Source organism: Pituophis catenifer, unplaced genomic scaffold, assembly GCF_029215685.1.
Source record: "Pituophis catenifer annectens isolate HBS135680 unplaced genomic scaffold, rPitCat1.0.hap2 SCAF_6, whole genome shotgun sequence".
Lineage (NCBI taxonomy): Eukaryota > Metazoa > Chordata > Lepidosauria > Squamata > Colubridae > Pituophis > Pituophis catenifer.
Genome location: NW_027256886.1, coordinates 20,422,961 through 20,449,648, shown reverse-complemented (window position 1 = coordinate 20,449,648; position 26,688 = coordinate 20,422,961). Strand labels below are relative to the sequence as shown.

Below are 26,688 nucleotides of genomic sequence, written 5' to 3'. Positions count from 1 at the left end.
CCAACTTTACTTTTTCCAAAAATATAATGGATAGAAAGTCTTGAAGAAGTTGTTAAACATGTGAATACTAGCTGTGATAAGAAAAATAAAAATGTGATAGCGAGAAGTAGTTTATTTTTTTCCCCTCCTTCTGTTCAGTCATAACTGATTCTTGGAACCTACTGGGACAAGTCCCTGATGTTTTCTTGCCAAGGTTTTTCAGAAATGATTTGCCATTGCCTCCTTCTTAGGGTTGAGAGAAGGCTCATGGTCACCCAGCTGGTTTTGTGCCTAAGGCAAGACTAGAAAGGTAAACCGCACCAAACTTGATTGCAGAAAATATGACTTCAGCAACAGAGCGGTCAATGCCTGGAATACACTACCTGACTCTGTAGTTTCATCCCAAAACCCCCAAAATTTTAATCTAACACTGTGTACTGTTGACCTCACCCCATTCCTAAGAGGTCTGTAAGGGGCGTGCATAAGAGCACCAGCGTGCCTACTGCCCCTGTTCTAATGTTTCTTCTATTTATATCTATTTTATGTATCCAATCTATGCTTATACTTATTACCAAATATGTTCTTGACAAAAATAAATAAATAAAAATAAATAAAATAAAAACAATTCTCAAACTAGTTCTTACTGTATCCAAAATGCAGAAAAGATAATGAACAGCAAATTCTGTGTAAATCTGGAGAAAAGAGTCGAATATTTTTTTAGAACTTGTGTACACACTAATTTGAATATGTATTTATTTAGTTATGGTTAATAGGCTGCCTTAAGGTAAGTAGAGTCTATAGTCTTGATGTGTCCTGGTTATCCACTTTCCATCTAAGGATACAGTTCTATGGATGCACTTTCAAATATGCCAGGATTCCTTTGAAATGAATGACGAATCATATCCAAAGCATGAAATAACTGTACATACCTTTCACATAATACATTTATTTTTATATGCTCAATCATCTTACTTGGGCATTATGGAAAAAAATTACCAGTTTCTTGTCCTTTGGTTCTGATGTATGCAAAATTTAGTTCTCAGAGCTCTCAAAAGCTGATTATTTTGGCTGAAAAATAAAATCTTGAGTGACCTTATAGTATGTTGAACTTTTATAAATTCTTAATAAGAATTTCAGTCTGGGTTCAGGCTAATGAAATTAAACTGATCACACTTGTCAGTGACCTTTGGAAGGCTCAGGATGGAGATAGTACAACCTTGGACCTCTCAGTGGCTTTCAATATCATCAACCATGGTATCTTTCTGAGCCAGTTTCAGTGTTACTGTGCGTTATACTCAGTGGTGAAATCCAAATTTTTTTACTACCAGTTCTGTGGGTGTGGCTTGGTGGGCATGGTGTGATTTGGTGGGTGTGACTTGATGGGCGTGGCAGGGGAAGGATACTGCAAAATCACCATTCCCACCCTACTCCAGGGGAAGGATATTGCAAAATCTCCATTCCCTCCGCACTCTGGGACCAACCAGAGGTGGTATTTGCCAGTTCTCTGAACTGCTCAAAATTTCTGCTACCGGTTCTCCATAACCTGTGAGAACCTGCTGGATTTCACCCCTGGTTATACTCCTTCCTCCATGACCAGTTCCAGTTGGTGCTGATAGGGGAGGGAAGTGGAGGGGTGTTTCCAACAATGTGGACTATCCCAGAGCTCAAGTATTTTACCGCTCTTTTTTAACATCTACATTCAACTGCTAGTGGAGGCCCTATGCTGGCATAGGATCCGATATCATCAATATACAGATGATACTCATCTCTGACTTATACATCTACAACCCTAGCCAGAAAGATGATGCTGTGGTGATGCTGGTTGAATCTTTGGAGGTTGTAAAGGTCTGGATTGGGAGGAAACGGCTTCAACTCAACCCTAGCAAGATGGAGTGGCAAGATGGGCTTTTGCCTCCCCAGGTCCAAATTATACATTATCATTGACTCTTGATGGGGTGGCACTTTTACAGACTGAGCTGATGTGCATTTTGAGGAGCAGGTAGCAGCTGTGGCTAAATGGGCCTTTGCAAAAATCCATCTAGTGTGCCTGTTGCAGCCTTTCTTGAACCAAGAGGCCTTACTCATAGCCATTCATGTCTTGGTCACCTCCTAGTTGGATTACTACAACACGGTCTACGTAGGGCTGCTCTTGCAAACTACCCAGAAGCTTCAACTGGTTAGAATGCAGCAGCATGCACAATAATGGGTGTCCCTATGTTTGCCCATGTAACAACACTGTTTTGTTTCTTTCTGGATGCAATTCAAGGTGCTGATCATCTCTTTTAAAGCTCTTTATGGCACAGGGCAAGGTTATCTGCAGGACTATCTTCCCCTAAAGACATCATACCTGTCCTACCAGGTGAGATAGGGTGGGCATGTTTCAATCCCTTCCCTTAAATATCATCATCTTATGGGAGCTAGAAGTGTGTCTTTTCCATGACAGTCCCTCCCACTTTGGCCCCTGAAGTTCAGCAGGCCTCTACCCTCTTAGCTTTAAGACTAGCTTTCCCTCCCAAGTGGTGGGATAAAATGAAGTGAGTGCACATCAGAAGTTTGACTTGGTGCCAGGTTTTAATTTTTTACTTTACTTTTATAGTTTTAATATATTTTTTTCATTTTATTTATTTGTATCTTGTCTTTATTATTTTTACAAATAATACAAGGTGGTGAACATATCCAACACACCTTCCTCCTCCTATTTTGCATAAAACAATAACCCTGTGTGGTAGGTTGGGTTGAGAGGGAGTGACAGACCCAAAGTCACCCAGCTGGCTTTCATAGCTAAGGTGGGACTTGAACTCACGGTCTCCTGCTTTCTAGCCCTTTCTAACCTTAACCACTAGACCAAATATGGCTTTAATGGTGTCTTAACTTTTGACTGAAAGCCTCACAGAATTGATAATAAGTTAAGCAGTTATATAACTATTACAAATAAATAAATAAATACATTTACAAGAAATTAAACCTCATAAAATGTTAAAAAATTATATATTTACACATTTAACATGATTCACCAATCCCAAAGAGATTTCATTCCAAATGATAGTTTATTTAAATATTGTACAAGAGTAAATATAAATAAACAAATAAACAAGGAAATCTTAACAAAAGAAGATTGGATATGCTAAATTAAATTGAGAATATTTTCTGAAAATATCTTACCATGTTTCATTAAAAAAAAACTAATTGTAGAACTTCTACATATAATAAGCAAATGTATTCTCAGATTTCATGCTGAAGAATAGCCTGTTGATGATCAGAATAGCTGATAATTTGTTTATGTGACAGATTTAACATGCATCATTAGTAGTAAACAATTCATATAATATTAGAAATCTGTTCATTTAGAGTACTCATATGAACATTATAATGAAAATGTATTTATCATTCCAGCAGGTTACATACATACAAATTCATTTTCTAAAGTAACTATAAAAACTAAACATGTATATAAATATTATCAGTAACTTAGTATACTGAATTACATATACAAAGTTCATATTTCATAAAATCAATGAAACTCTCAGCGCTGAATGATCATGCTTCCTCTGACTGTTGGAGTAGCAGTAGCTCGTTCTCGTTCTTTTGCAATTTCCAACTCAATTTTAGCTTTGATTTTATCCCAGTTAACATCAAGCTGCAAAATCAAAAGGGAGAGTGGGAAAAAAAAGAAAAATATTTTTATCTGGGCAGAGAAAAAAATTATGAGTGTGCTTTTGTGTGTGCATACATGTATCTGGGATTTCCTTAGCTTAGCCTAAGAAGATTGTTTAGGCTTGCTCTGGTTCTGCATTTTACTTTTGGTTCAAAATTCTTCTTAATTTTAAGTTAGGGGGAAAATACTAGTAGTATGATAGAAAAGACTAAATTAGGTAAATACAAACAATCCTCAGGTTATGATAACAATTGGGACTGGGATTGCTGTCACTAAACGATGCAATTGTAAAATGCAATTTTACATGACCATACAAGCAATCCTGGCAGTCTTGGTAGCTGTTGTAATCTCAAGACATGTGGATCATTAAGCGGGCAGCTGCAGGAGTCCCAGGTAAGAAGTAGATGATGCTGTAAGGTATGAAAAAGGCCAGGAGAGATCCAGGGGTGGGGGGGAGGACTTTTATAAAACACATGTGAGCTGAAAGAGCCAGATGTTACCTGAAAGGCTTGGCATCAGCTGCACAAGGGAAGCTGGGGTGGGTTTGGGAGGCCCAGTGCATGCCATGTGCAAATCAAGGAAGAGCTTGCCCAGGGCGGGTAGCATGTGAATTGAGAGAGGCTAGAAGAGGGCTTTGGCATCCCAGCACAAATTGTACATGTTGAGGGAAGACTTAGAGGGCGGTGGAGGTTGTGTACCAGTGGTGGGACTGCTATAGGTGACAGCAACTGTAGGTTATCAAAGTAACTTGCAACTTTCCACCTAGCTTTTGGGGAGGAAAACAAGAAAAAAAATCTGCCTCTGTCTCCCAGCAATTTGCCTCCTTGCAGCAAACAGCAAACAGCCTGGTCAGCTTCAGCACAGCCCGGGAGGCAGAGACCAAAGGGTGGGGGCCATTGGGTAGGCTGGGCTCTGACAACATTCGCTCTATAAGACGCACAGACATTTCCACCCACTTCTGGGAAGGAAAAAGTGCATCTTATAGACGTAAAAATACAGTAGTTACAACAGATGAGTGAAATAAAATCGCCATTAGTAATGTATTTTTTCCTCAAGTACAGTACTGTAGTATTTATGCATTGTAATAGGCTTTTTTCTCATCTTCTATATATCCTGTAACAATGTACATTCTGTTTACAAATAAAACTGCGCAAAATTTATTAAATTAATTAGTTTAACAAGAAATTGCTCCAACAGTAGGATGCTAATTTTAACAATACAAATGTCAATTTCAGATAAATTCTGCTGGTGAGAATGGACTAGAGTAGTGTTGGCGAACCCGAAATGGGTGGACGCACGCACAGGGGAGCACCAGAACCCAGAAGAGCAGCTCCCCAGCGCGTGAAGACCAGCTGGCTGGCGCATATGTGCGCGCTGGAACCCAGAAGAGCAACGGGTGACAGCTGGCATGCCCGGAGAGATGATTTGTGTGCCATTTCGGGCATGTGTGCCATAGGTTTGCCATCACAGGACTAGGGAGTATTATCTTCAAGGAATCACACTTTTAAAAGGACATGAAATGGATTCAGAAGAGAGCTACTAAGGTGATAAGGGTAGAAATCAAGGAGCTGACTGCATACCTTTTCAAAAGAGAAGACTAAAATAATCACGCTGCCCTTTGTATTTATTTATTTTGTGGAAGTTTTTTATTGTTTTAATGTTTTTAATTGTTTTATCATTTTAGAATTGTAAGCTGCTGAGAGTCACTTGGTTGAAATTTGGCAGTTACAGAAATTGAATAAGTCAGTCAGTCAATCAATATGATCTAACAAATATCTAAAAAGTAATCACATGCAAAAATGGTGATGCCTATTTTCTCTTGAAACCGAGAACAGAAAAATGACCAGTAGAAAGCAATTAAAAGAAAATAAAGGATATTCAGCTTGAATACTATGAGGAATTTTCAGATGGTAAGAACAGTAAAGTAGAGGAACAGACTGCCTATAATAATGGTGGGGTCCTTTAGTTCCCCATACTGAAGGTTTTAAAACACGGGTTGGATAGCACCCTTCCAGAGATGGGTTAGAGAGTTCCTGCGCTGATCTACCGTATTTTTCACACTATAAGACGCACTTTCCCTCCAAAAAATGTGGATGGAAATGTCTGTGCGTCTTATAAAATGAATATTGTGGTGGGGAGAGAGGGGTTGGTACAGTGGCTGTCACCACTGCCACCGTTCGCCGCCACCAGGGAACGCTGGAGCCTTCACTGCCGAACAGCTGATTGGCAGTAGGATCGGCCTCCCGGAATACAGCCGATCAGCTGTTCTAGGTGGCGGAGATTGCTGCCGCCTATCGCCATCGCTACCTATCGCCGCCTATCACTGTCTATTGCTGCTGCCGCCTATCACCATGGCAGCGAACAGCGGCAGCAATTCCCGCCTATAACAGCTGATCAGCAGTATTCTGGGAGACCAATTGAATAATACGGTATATGGTTTTATCTAAGTCATGTATTCTGATTTTACAAAATACATATATTTTGTAGAACAGAAGGAAAAACAGAATATTGTAGTCCATTTTCTTTTATAATGATCTTAGTTTGATGAATTAGTTATTTTTTTAAAAAAATTACTAAATGAGCAAATCCCAAAAACTGCCTAAACCATTAATCAAGTTCTTTGGCTCCAAGAATGTGTTATATTTTCCTCCTCCGTGATAAACTTGCAATCACATGAGAATTAGATTCTGAAATAAAATTATTTGGATTGCAGCTGTCTTCCTTGCCAACTATGTATTATGGCTCTAATTCCATCAAACATGGCATAATAGTTGCTGTGATTTCAAAGCCATATGAAGCCTTTCTTTTCCACAACTATTTTATCTTGTTTCAGGGGGCTGTTTCAGTGATGTATTATGGTATATTCAAAAATTGCCAGATACTACTGGCTCAGTTGAGTCCCATATGACAGTATTCTAAGTTTCTATCTTGTTATGCAAAGAAGTGTGAACATTATGATGCAGTTTGCCAAAAGCAGCATATGATTTTCAAATAAAACTCAGTTTCCCTTAGAGAAGTTTTAATAAGCTAAGCAGCATGTCTATTGTTGTAATGTTTCCTCAGAATGTCACATCAGAATAAGCTAAGACAGCATCTTTCACTGGATTAGCCTGTATTGGTGAAATCATAAACCTGAAAGCTTTAGCAGCAACCCCCCTCTTAATATTTAACTTTTCCTATAAAATAAAAATTCTATACCTATATTATCTAACTCTACAGTATTTCCACAGTATGATTTTCATAACTGTAAAGAGATATCCCCTAACATACTTTGGCCCTATTCCATCAGTGCTAATAACTGAGCCTCAAAGTGGAAATCCTGAAAAAAAATCAAGTTGTTGATTTTGTTTCATACTGTGAATTAAAGTATAAGCACACAGTGTTATTAAATACACATTGGGTTACAGTCTGAAATTGTTTCATAGCTATCAGGCAGAGTTTCAAAAAATATAACTCAACTTCCACAGAATACTTGCCCCTTCTGCATATTGCAAAAATCGCTGATTCGTTTCTTTTTTATTGAAGTCATCCAAGAACTTTTGTCGGTAAGCCAGCACTGTGTCAACGTGCGTCTTGTGTTTCACAGCAAGTTCTAGTGCTCTAGAAGAAAGCAAAACAGTAATAAGCTCATCAGGCCGAATTCAGAAACTAAAATGATCACAAATGCCTTGGTTTTATAAATATGCACACTGTATAGCAACTGCACTAAGGAATTATCTTATCATAAAGCAAGAAGAAACCAAGCATTAAGGCCAACAACAATTGCTTTAATTGAAAATTACTTTCCCCATTAAATAAGTTTATTTATGCTTTCTAATCATTTTAAGCTATATTTTCCTGCAAGTAGTGGTCTTTGTGATTGTTGGATGTTCTAAAGAAAAGTAACCACCTTTATACCAATGAACAATTCTGGTGAACCTTCTTGCTTTTCTGACCCCCTTTCTTGGTATCTTACTAATGGACAGTAGTTCAATTAAAAATTATTCCCATAATCTTTTATGATTACGTATAAGGCTCTACATGTACAATAAGAATATGCAAATCAGAACATTATACACATCACATAAATTTCTTATCTATGAAACTTTAGATTGGAAACTTTCAAATTTGTCTCTTAACTTTCTAAAACAGTAACAGCTTCCTATTACCAATATAACAATTACTGCTTTGCATCGAGAAGACCTGAGATTAGTATAGCTGTCAGTAATTTTTTTTTTCTTTAAAGGACCAGAAACAAAAACCTTGTAATATATTAGTCTTGTTGAAGCTGAACACGTATAAGCTTAGGCAGTGTCAAAATGAGACACTGCTAAGAAAATCTAAGTATGTTGGGCGTTGGTATGCATGTTATCAATTAATAAATAGCATATTACTTTCCATTGCTAACATATGTCACATTCATTATAAAGTAGGTGAGAACACCACTGCTCCATATTTATAGATTTATACACAAAATCTGAACTTTTAAAGAAGAATAGCTAAGGCTACCTTGTGGTATTTCAGAGATTTCACAGGTGGCATTTTTAGCATGGAGGTTTATGTTAGAAAATAATGAAAATCAAAATCATTCTAAACTTGGGATAATTTCTTTTTAAGGGAACCAACCTGAAGGAGGGAAGCAGTGAGCCAAAGAACTACCCCCTCCCCTTCAAAAAATACATTTGAGGTGTTTTCCTTATCTGGGCTTTAGCCATGTGAGCAGCTTACATAATCAGGAATACATGGAGCTAAAGAGGTACTGATGTTATAATGATGTTATAATTAGGTACAAAAGCTTTAAAAAAAAAGTCTATGTAACAGAATAGGGCTGGGGCCTGTGCTTCTTTATCAACAATTCCACATGCCATGTCACAAACTTTGGTATACATTATATCAACACTAATTCTGAAAGAAAAAAAATAGGAATTGGAATGGGATAAAATTATGTAAGTTATGTAAGCATAGCTGGCTGGGGAATTCTGGGAGTTGAAGTCCACATATCTTCAAGCTGCCTAGGTTGAGAAACTGATTTAAACTGTTAAATCCAAATCTGAACCAAGACAAAAATATATACTGTAATACATTATATAAGAACCGTATTACCTTTCCCAGTTGTATAGATTAATATTAACTTGAATCGCCTGGTAAATAAGCCCAGTTTGCAGAAGCAAAGTTTCAGCATCCTGGACATTTCCACTAAAAAGCAGAATATGAGCCATTCTTGATTCTTTTGATGGAAGATCTTTGATGGAACTGATATACTGAACTTTATCAATCTGTTGGTTTTTTTAAAAAAATAAATGTGATAGGCACAATAAAATCAGTTAAAGTCTATTTTTGCAATAAGTTAAATAATGCAACAAATGCCAAGAGTTCTTTAAATTGCAACAGGTTAGCATGAAATATTATCAATCAATCAGTGAAAGTTATTAAGTAGTGAACTGTTCTACTTACCTCACCAACTGATGCATAGGCTATTTCTGCTGTGTTCATATCTTTATTGGCTATTGCCATAGCAGCTAAACAAGCCCATAATGTTTGATCCTGAAAAGAGAATATTAAAATAACTGTTCTTCTTACAGAATATAAACATTAATCTTATGCCAAATTGATGTGAATATAATTTAACCACTACCTAAGAATCAATGGGCTATCCATGTTCTAATACATTTATAGTGCAGTGTATTCCCAATGTTTAAATACCAATGGTATGAGTGTGTGATAATAGAAATACAGAGTCTCCACTCATAACATAACATAACATAACATAACATAACATAACATAACATAACATAACATAACATAACATAACATAACATAACATAACATAACATAACAAACATAACATAACATAACATGTAGCTAGCATTATAAAAGAGAATATATGTAGCTTAGGGTTGAACTGTAGAATTCTTGTTACTCTCTGAGATTGGTTATTTGCTTGCAGACATTTCATTACCTGACTAGAGAACATCTTCAGTATTAGAAAGGAATGAGTTTTGCTCTCTGTTTATATATCATAGTTTGCTCTATCAGTGTTTGTGGGGATGTTGTTTGTGGTAGTTTCTTGATTAAGCTGGTGTTTAATGCTTGCTTGTTTTTCTGAGTTGGTAGTTTCTTAATTAGGGAATGATTTACTGCTTCACTGATTGTCTGGTGTTAATTCTGAAATTAATCCCCGATTATCAGGCTGTTGGAAACTAGCAAGGAACTACATTCATCATTTATTTGCTCTCATTATAGCAAATACATGATTTAATAAACATAAGTGAATCAAAATTAATTGAGATACACAATATTTCTATTTATTTAACTAGCACTTTTCCAGAGCAACTGGGTACTTGTGGCAGATATCTATAGTTCATTCTCTTTCAGTAAACAGAGGAAATGTAAATATATAATATTCTCAGATTACTTGACAATTGGCCCAATTTGTTCCTTGCAGTTCTCTAAGAGGACGGGGGAAGAAGAATGAAAAAGGCATGAAAGAGAGAAGGAAACTGCTCCCAATTGTCTTTACTGTACATGCAAATCAGTTAGATGCTTTAATCATTTCGAAGGGGACGCTTTCTTGAGAAAGCTTTGCACAGCATCATTCATTACCTGATGGAATGTCATATCAGGAGAAAAGAGTCCCTGCCTGTCCCTGCATTTTTGCTTTAAAATAAGAGATTAACAGAACCATCATATCTGACAATTATCTAGGATACTGGAAAGGTAATGAAGAAAATATTTTTTTTAAAAAAGGAACCAAATAAATATTCCTGCCGTATCGGTAACCACAGAGGATCGAACAACCTGCTCAGTTTGCTTTCTCTTTTGTGTTCGTTTTGCACCTGCTACAAAACTACTGTACGTGTTGCTAGGAGATGCAATGCACTAGTGCACTGTGATAAAAAGGCTATTCTTGAAGGAAGAAAGAAGGAAGTTATGATAAGCAAGCAAGAGGCTATTGTATGTTCCTTTTTCCCCTCTATCCTTAAATGACTGTTCTTATGTACAGAAATCAAAATGTAAATAGTGTTATGATAATAGCCAAACCTACAGTTAAACTGCTCAGAAATGCATACATAACTCTCTGGTGGCAAGTATAATCAGAAAGGCAGCCAAACATTAAAGCATAAGAAAATGTCTCCAGTTTATTAGCAAAGAACAGACAAACATATTTTGAAATATATTTGAAGTTGAGTTCTGTTAATAGTTTGAGGAGGAGGAAAGCAGATAGTCCTCAACTTATAACCACAATTGAGCCCAATATTTCTCTTGCTAAGTGAGACATTTATTAAGTGAGCTTTGTCCCATCTTATGACCTTTGCCACAGTTGTTAAGTGAATCACTGCAGTTGTTAAGTTAATAACACAGTTGTAAAATGAACCTGGATTCCCCATTGACTTTGCTTGTCAATAGATTGCAAAACTTGATCACATGATGCTGGGACACTGCAACTGTCATAAATATGAGTCAGTTCCCAAGCATCTGAATTTTGATCTTGTGACCACGGGGATGCTGCAATGTTCGTAAGTGTGAAAAATGGCCATAAGTCATTTTTTCAGTATCGTTGTAACTTTGAACGGTCACTAAATGAACTGCTGTAAGTGGAGGACTACCTGTAGAAGATACAGTATGTATAGCTTTTCTAAATAGCAGGTCCTTTTCAGTGGCAAATAAGTCAGGCAAATAAGATTACCTTGGAAAACATTTTATGATGGCGGTCTGAAGGGATTATTGCATTACTATAATCTGTTTTTTAAAATTAAAGAAGTCACATGTCTCTCCCCCATTAACCTTTTTCTAAAAGTTAACATTATATTTACCTTGACAAAGCGACACAATCTGATGGCATCTTCCCATTTCAAATTGTTCACATATTCATGAAGAATAGCTGGATATGGTGAAACACTAATGTGAATAAGTGAACCATCGGCTCTTCTGATTGTTACCTGATTGCCAACAAAACTTAAGATCTGGGGACTTTTACTAAATTCACTATTGAAAAAAAAAAAAAAGAACACAGTTCAGAAACAGTATTTTGGAATTAATGTAGCTTAGATAGAATACTGATGAAACAGACAGACATTCCATTTAAAATAACAACTACGATCTCTTTCTGAATATGCACTGATCATGGTGGAAATAAGGTTGGGCACTCCTGTTCTGTTAATCGAGAATTTACAGATTAAGAATTAATATACAATTTTTATATACTTTTTAAAAAATTGTTCATCCCAAAAGAATCTGGAAGTTTGTATTCTGAAACGTCATATTTAGTAAATTTAGCAATTGACAAGTTAGGTATTTCTCTATTAAGTATGTATAATCAATGATTCATATTAATGCCCCTGCCCTGAACTCTATTTACAGCCTTCAAACAAAATGGCCAATTTTGGTTATATGATTTTGTGTATATATGTAATTTTTTTTAAAAAAAGTATTGAAATTCTGCAAAACAAAATGGATTTCAATTGCACACCTTGTCTAAACCCTAGAAACAAAGTTAAACACAGCTAAAATTTGCTGGCATTCAGTGGCCTAATTTTTGGTGTCAAAGTGCCAAAATAAGGCTGGAAATGTCTAAACTTCTGTAAGGCAAAATGCATGTATTTCCACCCCCAAGAAACATCCAAAATAGAGAACAGTCAGGCTGAATTTCTTTGACCAAAACCTGAAGATCTTTTAGGGTCTCCTGGCTCCTCAAATAATTTGAAATATCAGATTGGAAATTATTGTTTGCCTGTGCCATAGAGTCTCAGTCTCAAAGATTAGATTAAAAAATATTTTATTAGAGAAAGCTATTAATGGAGTATAAAACAAATAAGAAATACCTTGCATCCTTTTCATAGAGAGTTTTTGGCAAGAGATCCTTGTCTACATACACTACATTGGGGTAGTACCAGACTGTGAAACGTGTATCCTGCAGACCACATAATATGTTGCATGTGTCATTCCATGCCAGAGTATGCACCATTGTTCCTTTACAAAAAAGAAATTAAATAAACTAAACATCTGTCAACTAAACTGGATGAATAATCTATTCTAACATACTGTTCAAAACTGCAAATAGTATGATCAACTCTTCTCTACTTGTATATGATTCTAAATAATATATTTCTGTATTCAAAATAAAATGCTTACATTATTACTTGTCTTGAAAGATTAAAACAATATAAGCAAGCTTAGACTATGGACTTTTACTAATAAGACCCCCAGCCTTAAACAGCGGCTGTAGATTTGCAGGGCTTGAAGATTTTGTAAAGTAACAATAGGGGATAACGACCCATTAAGGAATTTACTTTAGTACTGATCATTTTGGACGAATTGGCTATTAACAAATCAGAAAACTGAGTTTTCCTTCAAATTGGAATTCGATCTTTGGAAAAAAGAGAAAAGCGACAAATAAGGACTTAACACCTTTAAAAGTTAGATGAAGCAAGGCAAACGGATGGTTACATAATTGCTACAAAATGGAGATTGCTGTGACTAAGCGAAAGTGTAAATTGCCGAGACTCGCCTTCTGCTTGAAAAAGAACTATGTTGACTGGCTATTTACCCTGGATTACTTAGAAAACAACTATGGATTTTTGGATTTTGGAGATTCCTATTCTGGCTATGGGTGGTTTTATAAAGAAAGAAGAAATATAATGGAACTAATAAGATCGAAACTAACTGATGCAGGGACAAAAGAAGAGGTGCAGGAACAAAATAAGGAAACTGATGGATTCTACATGGAACAGACTTTACAATAGAATTAAAATGATATATAGAGTTTCAAACATGGATATACTGATTTTGAAGTGGAATACTTATGGATAGATAGGGAAATGAAGAAATAAAATAAACTTAAAATGTTATGTTTAAATGTTTAAATGTGTTTTAAATATAAGCAGGAGGTGTCTATGGAGAAATAAAGATGGAAAATAAAAGAAGGTAACTAAAATAGAAATTTGATGTTAAGGTGGTTAAAAATGATATTTTTACAAAAGCATAAGAGTATATATTAATATGAGACAAACTTAAGAAAATTTATTAGACTATGGGAGAATAAGTGGAGAATATGTCTGATGCAATATGTTGTAATTTTAAATTGTAAAATTTATTAGACTATGGGACAACAAGTGGAGAATATGTTTGATGTGACATGTTTTAATTTTAAACGGTAAACAAAGTTGAGAATGGTAAATATGATTAAATGTGAATGATTAATGAACTATTGGATGATAAAATAAGAAACACAGACTTAAGTAACAAATTGTGATTGAATTTAATGTATGTTGGAAATGATCAACATTAAGAAATAGGTTGGGAAACACCCTGGAAGAGTATATTTGGAAATAATTAAATAATAGATAAATATACTGAAAAGAAAACACTCAAAACAAGATATGCTGGGTATCAGCCAAACAAGAGGTGGAGATGTGGAGGAGAATATGCTGGAAATCAGCCAAAATAAAATATGCTGAAAATCAGCCAAACGATAGTTGGAGATATGGAGGACAATATGTTGGAAATCAGCCAAAATAAATATGCTGGAAATCAGTCAAACAATAGTTGGAGGTAGGGAGGAAAATATGCTGGAAATCAGCCCCCCCCCCAAAAAAAAATAATGCTGGAAACCAGTCAAACAACAGTTGGAGTTATGGAGGAGAATATGCTGAATATGCGGCTCGAAAAACCCCATTTCCAGGAGGAAATGTGGGATAGAGCAGGTGAGTGTAGGTAGAGCTCTCCGTAGCCCCCAGGGGTTTTTTTTTTTACTCTTGGGGGCGGGCGGAGGAAGCTCCCTATAGCACTCGCCGCCCGCTCCGGGCGTTGGGAGACTTCTGCCTTTTTGCAGAACAAGGCTACGAAGACAAGCTTCTTAAGATATTTAACAGATTAACTAAAGATGATGAGATCTGGATCTGGACCTGTGACCCTAAATTGCAAGTATTAATACTTATTTTACAAAGGATATTCAACAAAGTAAAAAAGACCTTTTAAAATGGCGATTGCCGAAACTGGAGCAGGGAAGCTGAAAAGAGAAAGTCCTTCCGTTTCTTATTAAGTTACAAAATAGCAGAATAAATGCTCCTGGTTACATTTGAAGGGATTTGAGCTGGACCTGTGACCTCGAATTGCAAGTATCTCACTTATTTTATAACAATTATTGAAGAAGGAAAAGGAAAAGGAAAAAAGAATCTTTAAAAAGGGCGACTGCCGAGGCTTGAGAAGGGGCTGAAAGGGAGAGTCCTTCCGTTTCTTATTGAGATACAAAGTAGCTGAATAAATATTTTTGGCTACACTTTAAAATAAAGCTCTACTTTTGTGTTTTTTCTCTTCCTGGAGATTTGATATTGATCTTGGTTGGAAAGAGGTTTTTTTTTTTTTTTCTCTGCTGCCTCTCTTTTCTTTTCTTTTTTTTTTTTTAAAAAAAAAAATAGTTTGTCTGTGTTGAAACATGGCATTAAAGTCGGACAAACAAGTAATGGGGGGGGATTCCCCCATTAACAAATTACGTGACCAAGTTTTAAAGCTCCAGTCTCAGAAAACCGATTTTAATATAATTGAATTTCTTTTGGAGGAGATTGTAAGAAGGGATGAGATTGTGAATCAGAACTTTGAAAAATTTAAGCAGGAAATTAAAGAATTAGTGCAATTAAAGTTTGATATTTTGAATCGAAAGATTATAAAAATGGCTAATGATCTTGTAGGATTTATGACTAAGTTGGATGAAAATACTAACTTATTAGAGTCTAAAGTGGAAGAAATTGAGGACAATTTGGATAATAAAATACAAAAAATTGAAAATGATTTGACAAACACTCAAGACAATAGCTCAGAAGAAAAATCTAAAATGGAGGTTGAACAAAAGTCTTGTAATGCAGAAAATTTACAACAACGGATTGAAAGAGAGGTCTTAATGATGCATTATAATTTTACAGAATATGCGATCAGACTCAGAGGTTTACAGGAAAATAACAGAGATGATTTAAGGAAAATATCTTCTGAAATTCTGGCTGGGATTTTAAAGGTTCAACCTGAGGAAGTGTTTTGTAGGATTGATAGAGTGTACAGAATAAACTCCTGGATTGCAAAGCAAAGGCAATTGCCTAGAGATGTGGTGATTTATTTTACAGATAAGGAAATTAGGAATAAAATTGTGCAAAATTCCTTCAATTCTACTTTGCAATTGTATGGAAGAAAGATATGGATCTACAAAGAGCTTCCCCCCAAGATGTTAATGGAAAGGAAGAAATTTGGTTTTCTGGTGACTGAGTTAAAATACAGAAATATTCCATTTAGGTGGAATGCCCCAGTTGGCATAATATTGAGATATCAAGGAGAAAGATACCAATTAGATACTGTTGAAAAAGCGGAAGAATTTTATCAAAAATTTTTGAAAATGAACTTAACATCTATAGGCACAATACAGGATAAGCAGAAGGAGTTGGAAATAAAGGGAAAACATCGAATTACAGAGGTTGCGGTAGACAAACTGTCTTTGGATTCTCTTGATACTCCAGCTGGATTATCTACAAATATGAGAGAAGCGGCATCTGATTTCAACGTGATGATCCAACAAGATCAGTTTATAAAGCAGAATGAAAACCGATCAGTTGATATACAACTTGTAGAAAGGAAAACAGGATGGAAATTAAACCCACAAAAAGAAAAGAAAAAAAGAAATAGGTCTCATAAAAACAGAAATTTCTAAACTAAGCAACGGTGAAGCCAGTGATTTTAAAAAAATGAATGAATATGTGAAAAGATAGTGGAGGCGAAGTATTGGTTAATATCATCCTGAGGACAGTGACAGACCTCTGCAATGCCGTAATTTTGGGATGTGAAAAGAGCCTTAATCTGTTGGATTTGAATTATCTATTTTGGATTTCTTTTCTTGTACTGATAAATATATTATAATTATTCTGAGCTACAAGGCAAGAGAGTTACGTTGGGGCATGCAGAAGATCTGGTTGTTACCCATTACGATGATGGGAATTAATAATCCTGATGAAAGCCACAATTACAACTATATGGAATACAATTATAATGTCACTCGGGTGGTTGTTTTTATTTTTATATATATATGAGGATACTCATTACTGATGGGGGCAGATGAAGACTGAAGACTTTGAACAAACTGTTGCACCAGGATGCTACGTTACCCAATTATGGATGGGGGACTCAACAATCTAGTGAAAGACATCAAAGAAGATTATATGGATTATAAATTTAAAGTTATTGTCTTTTTTTTTTAAATAACGGAATATATGTATATATATATACATATTAGCAGAGTGGGCAGTGGATTGAAGATATTAAGAATTGTTGTGTATGGTAATTTTGTAGGAAAGTGGGTGGAAATATGTTAGTCTACTGATGGATTAGCTTAAGAAAAGGGATGTTTAAGTGATATATTTAGGGTAGTGGAGGAAATGGACAGAGTTGAATAAATGTTAAATTAGGACTTATGTGGAAGGCTGCTTTGAAATGTTATATTAATATACACAAAGAATAAATGTTAAAGTAGGATTTATTATACAGTCTTAAAGTGGAAGGTTGCTTTGAAATGTTGTAACAATACATAGATATAAGTTTTGGGGAGGACAAAAAGGGTAGATTATTGCTAAATTGGGAGTTATAATAATATTATGCTAAACTAGAAGTTATCATACAATGTTATAGCAGACTGCTTTTTTTTTTTTTTGAAATGTATGGTAAAAGGGGAAAGTAACAATATTAATAATATTTTTAGTAAGTAAGGGTCAGTATATAGAGGAGAGAGTAAGGCGATGGTAAAATATTATGTAATCTGTTATGAATTAGGTTTTTGGTGTGAAGAAGTCACGGGGGGGATGGGTGGCGAGGGGGGGTTAGGGAGGAGGGGGGGAAGGAAAAAAGGGGAAAAATTTGTATTTGAAAACTTAAAAAAACAAGTGGAGAATATGTTTGATGTGACATGTTTTAATTTTAAACGGTAAACAAAGTTGAGAATGGTAAATATGATTAAATGTGAATGATTAATGAACTATTGGATGATAAAATAAGAAACACAGACTTAAGTAACAAATTGTGATTGAATTTAATGTATGTTGGAAATGATCAACATTAAGAAATAGGTTGGGAAACACCCTGGAAGAGTATATTTGGAAATAATTAAATAATAGATAAATATACTGAAAAGAAAACACTCAAAACAAGATATGCTGGGTATCAGCCAAACAAGAGGTGGAGATGTGGAGGAGAATATGCTGGAAATCAGCCAAAATAAAATATGCTGAAAATCAGCCAAACGATAGTTGGAGATATGGAGGACAATATGTTGGAAATCAGCCAAAATAAATATGCTGGAAATCAGTCAAACAATAGTTGGAGTTATGGAGGAGAATATGCTGAAATTCAGCTAAAATAAAATTTGCTGGAAATCAGCCAAACAATAGTTGGAGATATAGAGGAGAATATACTGGAAAATAGTCAAATTAATATGGGGTGAAAAAGAAAATGTTGGAAGACAATTAAAATGAAGTGAAATGATTTTGACATTATTCTGTGATGATAAACTCAAGAAAATTAAGTGTAAATTGACAAAGTTTAACATCTAAAGATTGGATGAAATGGGTCCAGACATTAAGAAATACAGCTAGAATTTTGATTTATAAATTGAAATAAAAATAGAGTTGTATATATTGGAAATTAAGATTTGTGGTGATAAAATAGTAAGGTAAATACTTAGATCAATAGGTTTTAATATTTCTTAAATTTGTGTTTTGAAATTGATGTTAAAAGAAGTAATGGAGAAAATTTAGGAAAGAGTTAGAATGAACTTTGATTTATATCTGGATATAAGAGTGAGTGGAGTTTATTTGGGAATTAAGATTTGTGGTGATATAATAGTATGGCCTAAATTAAGATGTTAGAATTTATATTAAAAAATTTTGTTTTGATTTGTAATTTTAAAAGATGCAATGAGGAAATTTTGAATGGAGTTTGTTAAAAAATGTAAGCGATTGTACCTATTTACGACCTGATCAAGAATTCGTTCTTAAAAGATATATTTTATGTTTATGTTTGAAAAAAAAAATATAAGCAAGCTGAAGTTGATTCCATGTACAGGTTTTAAAATCTCCTTCATGATATCCAATAGGAGTGCTCTCAAGCTTCATATTAATAAAAGTGCCACTAATGAGTGACCAGCTTCTCCTTGTCCATTGCTTTCATTTGTACAGCTATACCAGTTAGCCTTTGGGGTTTAATGCTTTAGAATTCTTGTGTGTATATTATACACAGTGTCTCTTTATATGGTCCCTCTAACCATTAGATTATAATTTATGATGCATATGGTTTCAGAACTATCTAGAGTGGCAGTCCCCAACCTTTTGGGCACCAAGGACCGATTCCATGGAGAAAGGTTTTTCCGTGGACCGGAAGAAGTGTGATTTCGCATGCTGTCTGCATCCTGCGAATGGGGCTTCACTTGTTTGCAAGGCCCAATTGCTGGTGTGCTGCGGACTAGTGCCGGTCTACGGACCAGAGGTTGGGGACCCATGATCTAGAGCAGGGGTCCCCAACCATTCCAACCTCAGGGACCACTAAATTCATAATTTTAAATTCCACAGACCACAAATATGATCTGCCTAATAACCGGCTGGGTGGGCGTGCTCAACTTGATGGCCAACTCAATGTCACTCACATCAAGGGGCACCTTGCTGGCCTCTACTCGCCCCTCCCCTTCCAGCCACTCCTCACCTACCCGCCCAGGCTCCTTAGGGCCCCAACAGGAAGCAGTTGTTGGAGCTAAGCAGCCACCATGAGGAAGAGTTGGTAAAACAACTGTCTCAGTTCAAATTGGATCTGGCCAAGAAGGAGGCTCAGCAGAAGCACCTCACTGAGGACTACGAGCATAGGGTTTCCAAGCAGAGGGAAGACCTGTGGGAGTGCAAGGCCAGGTACCGGCGCCTGGAGGCTCAGTGGGCTGAGAAGGTCAGCCAGTTCCTTGCCATGATGCAATCCCAATGTAACAAGGCCCTCCGACTCTTTGCCACCAGCAGTACTTCCCTCCAGTCTTTGCCCAAAGCCTCACACCAGGAGGAATTTCTGCCCCCATCCGACCCGCACAAAAAGACCCTGAAGGGGGAGACTCTCTGCAGCAACACAAACGTTCATTGCATGTATCCAGCCCAGAGGCCGTAGTTTGAGGATCCCTAATTTAGTGCAATGTTAAAAAATGCAAATAATTTTTGTGTGGACCACCAAAATTTTCTCGCAGACCACCAGTTGGTGGTCCGCTGATCTAGAGCAGTGATGGTGAACCTTTTTGGCACTGAGTGCCCAAACCGGAATGCATATGTGTGTGCGCACGCACCGGAGCCCCAGAAACTCAAACACCAGCTGGTCTTCTGGTTTCCAGTGTGTGCATGTGCGCCGGCCAGCTGGTCTTTGCGTGTGCTGGAGTGCTGGAAACCTGAAGACCAGGTGGTCGGAGCGCACATGCACACCAGCATGTCTTCAGGTTTCTGGCATGCGCGAAGGTCAGCTGGCTGGCGCGCATATGCACACCGGAAACCAGAAGAGTGATGGCGCGAGTGTCCACAGAGAGGGCTCTGTGTGCCACCCCTGGCACATGTGCCATAGGTTCGCCATCAAGAGGCTACTGAAACTTTTCAATGATTTTATATACATGTGCCCTTCTTTTTCCTCTAAATGTCTGCTTGCTGTTCCAGTTGTTTCTTTTAACCTATTTTTTGATTTACTGTATGACTTTTAGAAGAGGTAGTACTTGGACAAACCTGCAAGATCTGCTTATCCTCCCTCTTTAAATATCTTTACACTCCATCTTCACAGAATGACAAGTATTTACAACTACACAGATGTTGTATAAATTATGTTAAACCAAGTTCATTTTCTTTTTTTCAAGTTTGGATTTTATTGTATTATTTATTCTCATAAGCCATTTTTCCTCTGTGCTAGATAAACCAGATTTACATTATAATCATACACTGGAATCATCAAAAACTTGCTACTACTAAGATTTTGAGTATTCTTAAATATGTAGTAATTCAATTCTGATCAATGATTGCTTCCATAATAAGAGTTTGAGGAAGTGTTGGATTTTTTCAGTTGCGACAGACAATTAACTTGGGGTTCTACATAACATTTAAGATTGTACTAACAATGTTTTTCATCATGACTAAATTCCTTCTAAAATATTAAATTCACAAAGTAGGCTTATTTATTATCTTCCTACTAAGATGAAATGAATTTGCAAACCAATTAAATTCCAACTTTAGATATTCATTTAGACCTATTCCTCCTTTTGGTTCAGGATGTTTAAGTGAGATCATTAGTACTACCCATAAGAACTCACATTTAATAATTGCATTCAGAACCTATTTCTGAATTACGACTTTCACTATTCCTCCTCAGGCCCTCCGTGAAGGCACGGGGGGGGGTCTGCATCGGCAGGCAGCAGCTCTCTCTCTCTCTCTCTCTCTCTCTCTCTCTCTCTCTTTCACACACACACACACACACACACACACACACACACACACACACACACCTACCCTGTCCATCTCACCTAAATGACTGTGCTATAAATGAGCTTTCAATCACTAATCCTTTTTTATGAATCAAGTAACTGGCAGCAATGGTCTCAGTAGTGAGCAGGTGTTGCACCTGGATAGTTGGTAATAACTGTAGAGTCTGCAGCTGAACACGTAGTGAACCTCCGTGGACCACAATGAAAATCACAGCTTTATAGCGCTTAATATACCATCACATTTTTATTCAAGGGACACCTGTGATATTGATTTAATTTAAATTAGTTTTGTTCTTAAAACAACCTGTTTTTTTAAATAAAGAGCTATCACTTTAATTAAAAAAATGTATCTTTCCATTATCATTCTCCTTCTAGAATGATGAAACCACATAGGATTATGCATTCACTGACTTCACTGACACTACAGATTTGATCTTGAGATTTCTAATTTATTGAGGTGATCCAGAGATTAACTTGCTGCAAACAAATTCTAAACAAGAAACAAAACACATTTAGGTGTTTTTGTATTATACTCTCAATGCCATTCTCTCCTCACGGTACATACAGCAAGAACAAATTATATTCTACAAATTACACATACTCAATAATAACACACAATTTTAGAACACTTTGTTAAATTGCGGTATGGGGGTTGGGGGTAAGTCAGTTCTTACCTATTTTGATAATTTTCTGTTCTTTTCCAAATCTCTTCACAGAAGTTATATAAAGATCTCTATTTTTGTCAATAAAAGCAATTTTCCTTTCATTTGTAAGACCCTTCTGATCTAAGGCAATTTCCACAATTTCTGTCTGTAACAATATTTGAATCAAAACCCCTTGTATTAAAGCAAGATTTTTTTTACAGTAATATTTTCATTTTCAAGTCTGTTAATATTGCTACTGTCAACAATATAGTACAATATTATCAATTAAAAATTTACTTATATTATACTTACTGCTATAACACAGTAAGTATAATTGTGTGAGAGTTGGGCAGCCATATAAATTAGTGTAATAACTGAAATAACAGATAATTTAGAAAACGTGTTCTTATAATACGATGGAAGAGGTAATGTAAATGGCATTGGTAGCAGATGATCTAAAGTGGGAAGTACAGATTTTCCATATAACACATCTATATTTTATTTCTCAATCTCTCTCCCCAATGGAGCATAGTATCTCAGAGTCACATAAAATGGGAATGGAAAGAAACTATTTTAGAAAATAGATAAATAATTATTAATCCACAAATTTAAGATTACTGTGTGGTCCCCCTTAAGTCAAAGCTACTATTTAAATATTTCAGATTGATTCAGAGAACTTCATGCATAATTAAATGATTTTCTTCATTTCAGGAAAGAAAATTCTTTTGTTATTACCATAAAAAAAGACATTAAAATGACATGACATGTTCCATTTGAACAGTTGTGGCATGACTACAGTAACAAGGTTTCATTCAAATAAAACTTAGTATTTTAATGTTATTTTATAAGAACAAGAACTGTGAAAAAAATGCCAAGACAAGGGACACAAATTCTTAATGAATGTATTATTGGCTTGAGCAATATCAGTTTCAATCACCTTGCTTCTGATTCTTACTGATTATTTTTTTAAAAAAAGTCTTTCTGCAACTCAGTCTCAGTCTCAATAGGTAAGGATCATCAATGAACACAACTGACTTCTCAGTAACCATATAACACTTTCTACAGGAATCTGCTCAGACTGATCAGATTTCAAACTGAAACATGCCATGGTAATAGAAGATGGAATCCGGGTAAACATTTACTCAGTGCAAGTAACTTCTTGATATGTTGTTCATCAGATTATACTTTTTTCCCAATATAAACTACAGAAAAATTAAACATTATTTACCTTATGACTAAGGGGTTTTCCATCTCCTAATGGTTTGCCAGATAAAGGTTCAAACAGATCAATAACTGTTTTTTTAGAAAAGATAAAAAACTGATTACTGATAAATATATAGATATCATATTTTCAGAAGTCTCTTACTGTAACGATGGTACACATACAAAAAAAGTATCAACTGTAGATCCTACCAGGTTAATTTAATAAATGCATTTAATAGTTCAAATAAGGACACTGATAACCTTTACTGTGTAATTGGTGCATAACTTAAGTCATATTCTTTTGACAGATTATTGCTAGTAATCTAGCAATTTATCTCTTTTTACCTCAATTTAGCAAACAGTAATTTCTATTCTTCTATTCTTCTTTTCAAGGCATAAAATGCTGTATAACTTTGATTCAATTTAGTATTTTCATAACTACCATTCTCCTGGCTGAGATGTAATCCTCTGATGAGGAACAGAATAATGCTGAGGCACATAGGTAAGCCCAGGTCCAAATAATAGTTGAGTATCAGGTCTCATAGACTGGCCTCATATATTCTAACTATAAGACCACCATCTCCTTCAAGCTGGAAGTTATAATACAAAGTTATGTACTATATAACAAAGTTATAGTACAAAGAGCTGGAACCGATAGTACAACTATGGGTAGACCTCAGATGAAGACTAATTGAATTTGAAATTAAGGCCATAAGTCATGATGGCTTCATGTGGATCATCATATGATTGCACCCAATATTACAGCAGACATTAAGTGAACAAGTGGTCATAAAATAAACATGGTAGTTGTTAAGTGAATGTCTCTGTCATTAAATAAACCCTTATTTAGGAAATATTGCATTAGAAAAATGTATATACAATCATGTATAGTTTGTAGAAAATTCCAAGTCATGGACTATTGGAAATCTCATCTTCACTTGACCCTGATGTTGCAATCTCTATGTCCCTTGAAGTTTAGCAACTGGTGAGAATTTAAATTCCTTTAGAATTTGGATTGCATTTTACAGTTAAAACTTTGCATGATTAATCTGTAACTTGAATTACTAGATAACTAGCTTTACTCAGAAGGAGTAGGGGAAAAATCAAGTAAAATAAAGACCCACAGTATAGCAGGGATTTGAATATGAATTTTCATATATGCAAGCCTACAATTTTAAATAATTTTAGTGGTGTTTACTTCAATCATTCTATAATAGGGTGGGAAGTCTCCATGCAATACACAATATTCCTTTTACAATCCCAGTTGTAAATCCCCGTTAGACTGGGTATGATAGAAAAAAATGAATTGCAGGGTTTTTAAAGGACATTTTTTTGTTTTGAGGATCACAGTAGGTGATATTGATATCAGTAGCATCCCTTAAAAACTAATCCAAGGGCCTTCTTCCAACAAGAACAATCAATTGCCTGTCCGCACTACTGTTATTAAACTGCCCACAATTATTATACACATTCAAGAAAAAATAGTTACAGATGGAAAATTTAAAACTGATATCCTTATTTATTTTATTGTTTATTTATTTATTTATTGGTTCAATTTATGTGCCGCCCTTTCTCCGGAGACTCAGGGCAGCTTACAATGTGTTAAGTAATAGCCTTCATACTTTTGTATATACCTGCTTAGTAGGGCTTTCGCCCCCCACCCCCCAAGCGGTGTTCTTTTTTATACAAATTCAGCCTATTGCCCCCACAATCCGGATCCTCATTTACCTACCTCGAAAGGATGGAAGGCTGAGTCAACCTTGAGCCTGGTGAAATTTGAACTTGCAGTAATTGCAGGCAGCTGGTGCTACTTAACAGCACTTTAGTCTGCTGCGCCACCAAGGCTCTGCCTTGCCATTTGGTTGAAAGATAAAAATCAGGGAAAACAGAATGTGCACTTGTTCTGACTTGATGTGATTTCAAATGACAGTGTTGTCAGTTTTTTGTTTATTGTTTGTAATTTGTACTGAAGTTTTGATTTGGTTCACATTAATTAACTTGAAGTTTAAAATAAAACCCATTAAAGTTGTCTCTTTCCATATTGTTAATTTTTATGTATATATTTTTTTAAAAAATATTAATTTTCAGCAGTCAAGCAATTCCATACATATTTATTCAGATGTATGCTCTATGTGGAAACTATTTGTCAGAATACATGGGACTACAGTTTAGGAATATTATTTTAGAATTACTATAGTACTGGAGTTTCGAAATCTGGGCTACAAAAATCCCTATGACCAATCAATGGCAGAAAAGAGTTTTCAAAAATCTGTTGTTGCCCTTGGATGGTTGTATAAATGTTTTTATCCCAGGTCTGATAACTTGATGGATGAGTAGCCTGCAAACTTTATTATTTTCCTTCTTTCCTCCCATCATTTTTTGCTTTGCACCGTGTCTCTGCAGTATAAGCCAGTGAATGGAATGGAATGGATTTTTAAAACTAATCATATTGTAATGTGGTCTTTTTAATTGAATAGTAGGGTGAAGTGAACATTTGTAGTAAATAAATGTTATAAATAAAAATAATAAGTATCAATACACTTTTTAAATAATATATTTTGAACTACTTTAAGATGTTCTACTTTGAAATATTTTCTTGGAAGGCTGATTTTGTCATCACAAACTTAGTTGGAATCTCTTTCAAACTTCGATTTGCTCTTGGTAAATGTGGACTTGGTGCTGAAGCAGCAAAATGAAAACATTTGAGGAAAATATTTTGCTGCATGATTCTCATTAAAGCCAATAAAAAGTTTTTTGTTTATTTTATTTAATTTAATTTATACTTTAAGATTAAATAACTTCAATATTTCGGCATGTGAGGTTTCTGCACTATTATACTAATAATGTACAGAAAACATTTCAGAATGCAAAGGCATTTACAGGAATTATTAATTCTAAACACAATCTAAACAATTTGATATTGCATGCCAAATCTAACTGATAATCTCATTTAAATTCAATGCAGCAAACATATTGAACTTTCAAAGATTCTTCCATTTGAATATCATGACTTTCTTCAGAAGATACAGGATATTGGTTTGCGGTCACTGGTTGTATTGGCAGGAAAAAGTGCTGTTATAAGAACAGGTGTTGTTCTGATCTTATTGGTTACATATGAAAAAAAGAGTTAAGTCCATTGCTAGTTTGAGCCAGCTGTGTAAACACAAGAAAGTAACTTCTGACTTCAGAAAAATTGGGATTTTTTTTTGATGCAAGTTTTTCCTTCTCAGATTCATGGCTCATGCTTTTACAAAAGCTTTTATTTAAACACTTGTGATAATAACTTGAAAAATAAAATTAGGAAAACTGAATACATGAAAAACTCTACTGTTTCTCAAAGAAGAATAAAAAAGAGTAAAAGCTTATAGTTTTTTTTTAAAATTTGGTGATTATTAAAACAGACAAAATGGCAAAAAGTGTTACAAAAAAAAAGAACAAAGAACACTATTCTGTACTATCATGTGATATAGTGCGTGATTCCAAACGTATTATGCAATTAATATTGTTTCACAAATATTTTACTGTTTGCTTTTTAAAACAAACAGAATTGCTTTTCAATCTAAACTATCTTTTATAAATGATTCGTGTCTTTTTTTAAAAAAATACAAGAGATACATATGGGCATTAGATTATCATGGATAGAAATTTTCCAAGTAGGAGATTGTGTTACCATATCCTCATATCTGAGAATGAATAATCTTTTCAGAGTTATGTTT

The 26,688-nt window shown here is 35.3% G+C and overlaps 1 protein-coding gene across 2 annotated transcripts in view; it reads right to left on the bottom strand.

The window, feature by feature from the left end:
• Positions 1–3,007: 3,007 nt before the first annotated feature.
• Positions 3,008–26,688, bottom strand: part of IFT80 (intraflagellar transport 80) — a 66,878-nt gene continuing 43,197 nt past the window's right edge. For both annotated transcript variants that reach the window (XM_070945021.1, XM_070945020.1), the window contains 8 exons: positions 22,998–23,062; positions 21,800–21,935; positions 12,436–12,583; positions 11,428–11,599; positions 9,068–9,157; positions 8,717–8,889; positions 7,111–7,234; positions 3,008–3,616 (listed from right to left, as the gene is read on the bottom strand). In XM_070945021.1, the coding sequence (XP_070801122.1) occupies positions 3,503–3,616; positions 7,111–7,234; positions 8,717–8,889; positions 9,068–9,157; positions 11,428–11,599; positions 12,436–12,583; positions 21,800–21,935; positions 22,998–23,062 (1,022 nt within the window). In that variant the 3' untranslated portion in view covers positions 3,008–3,502. The remainder of the gene's footprint in view (positions 3,617–7,110; positions 7,235–8,716; positions 8,890–9,067; positions 9,158–11,427; positions 11,600–12,435; positions 12,584–21,799; positions 21,936–22,997; positions 23,063–26,688) is intronic.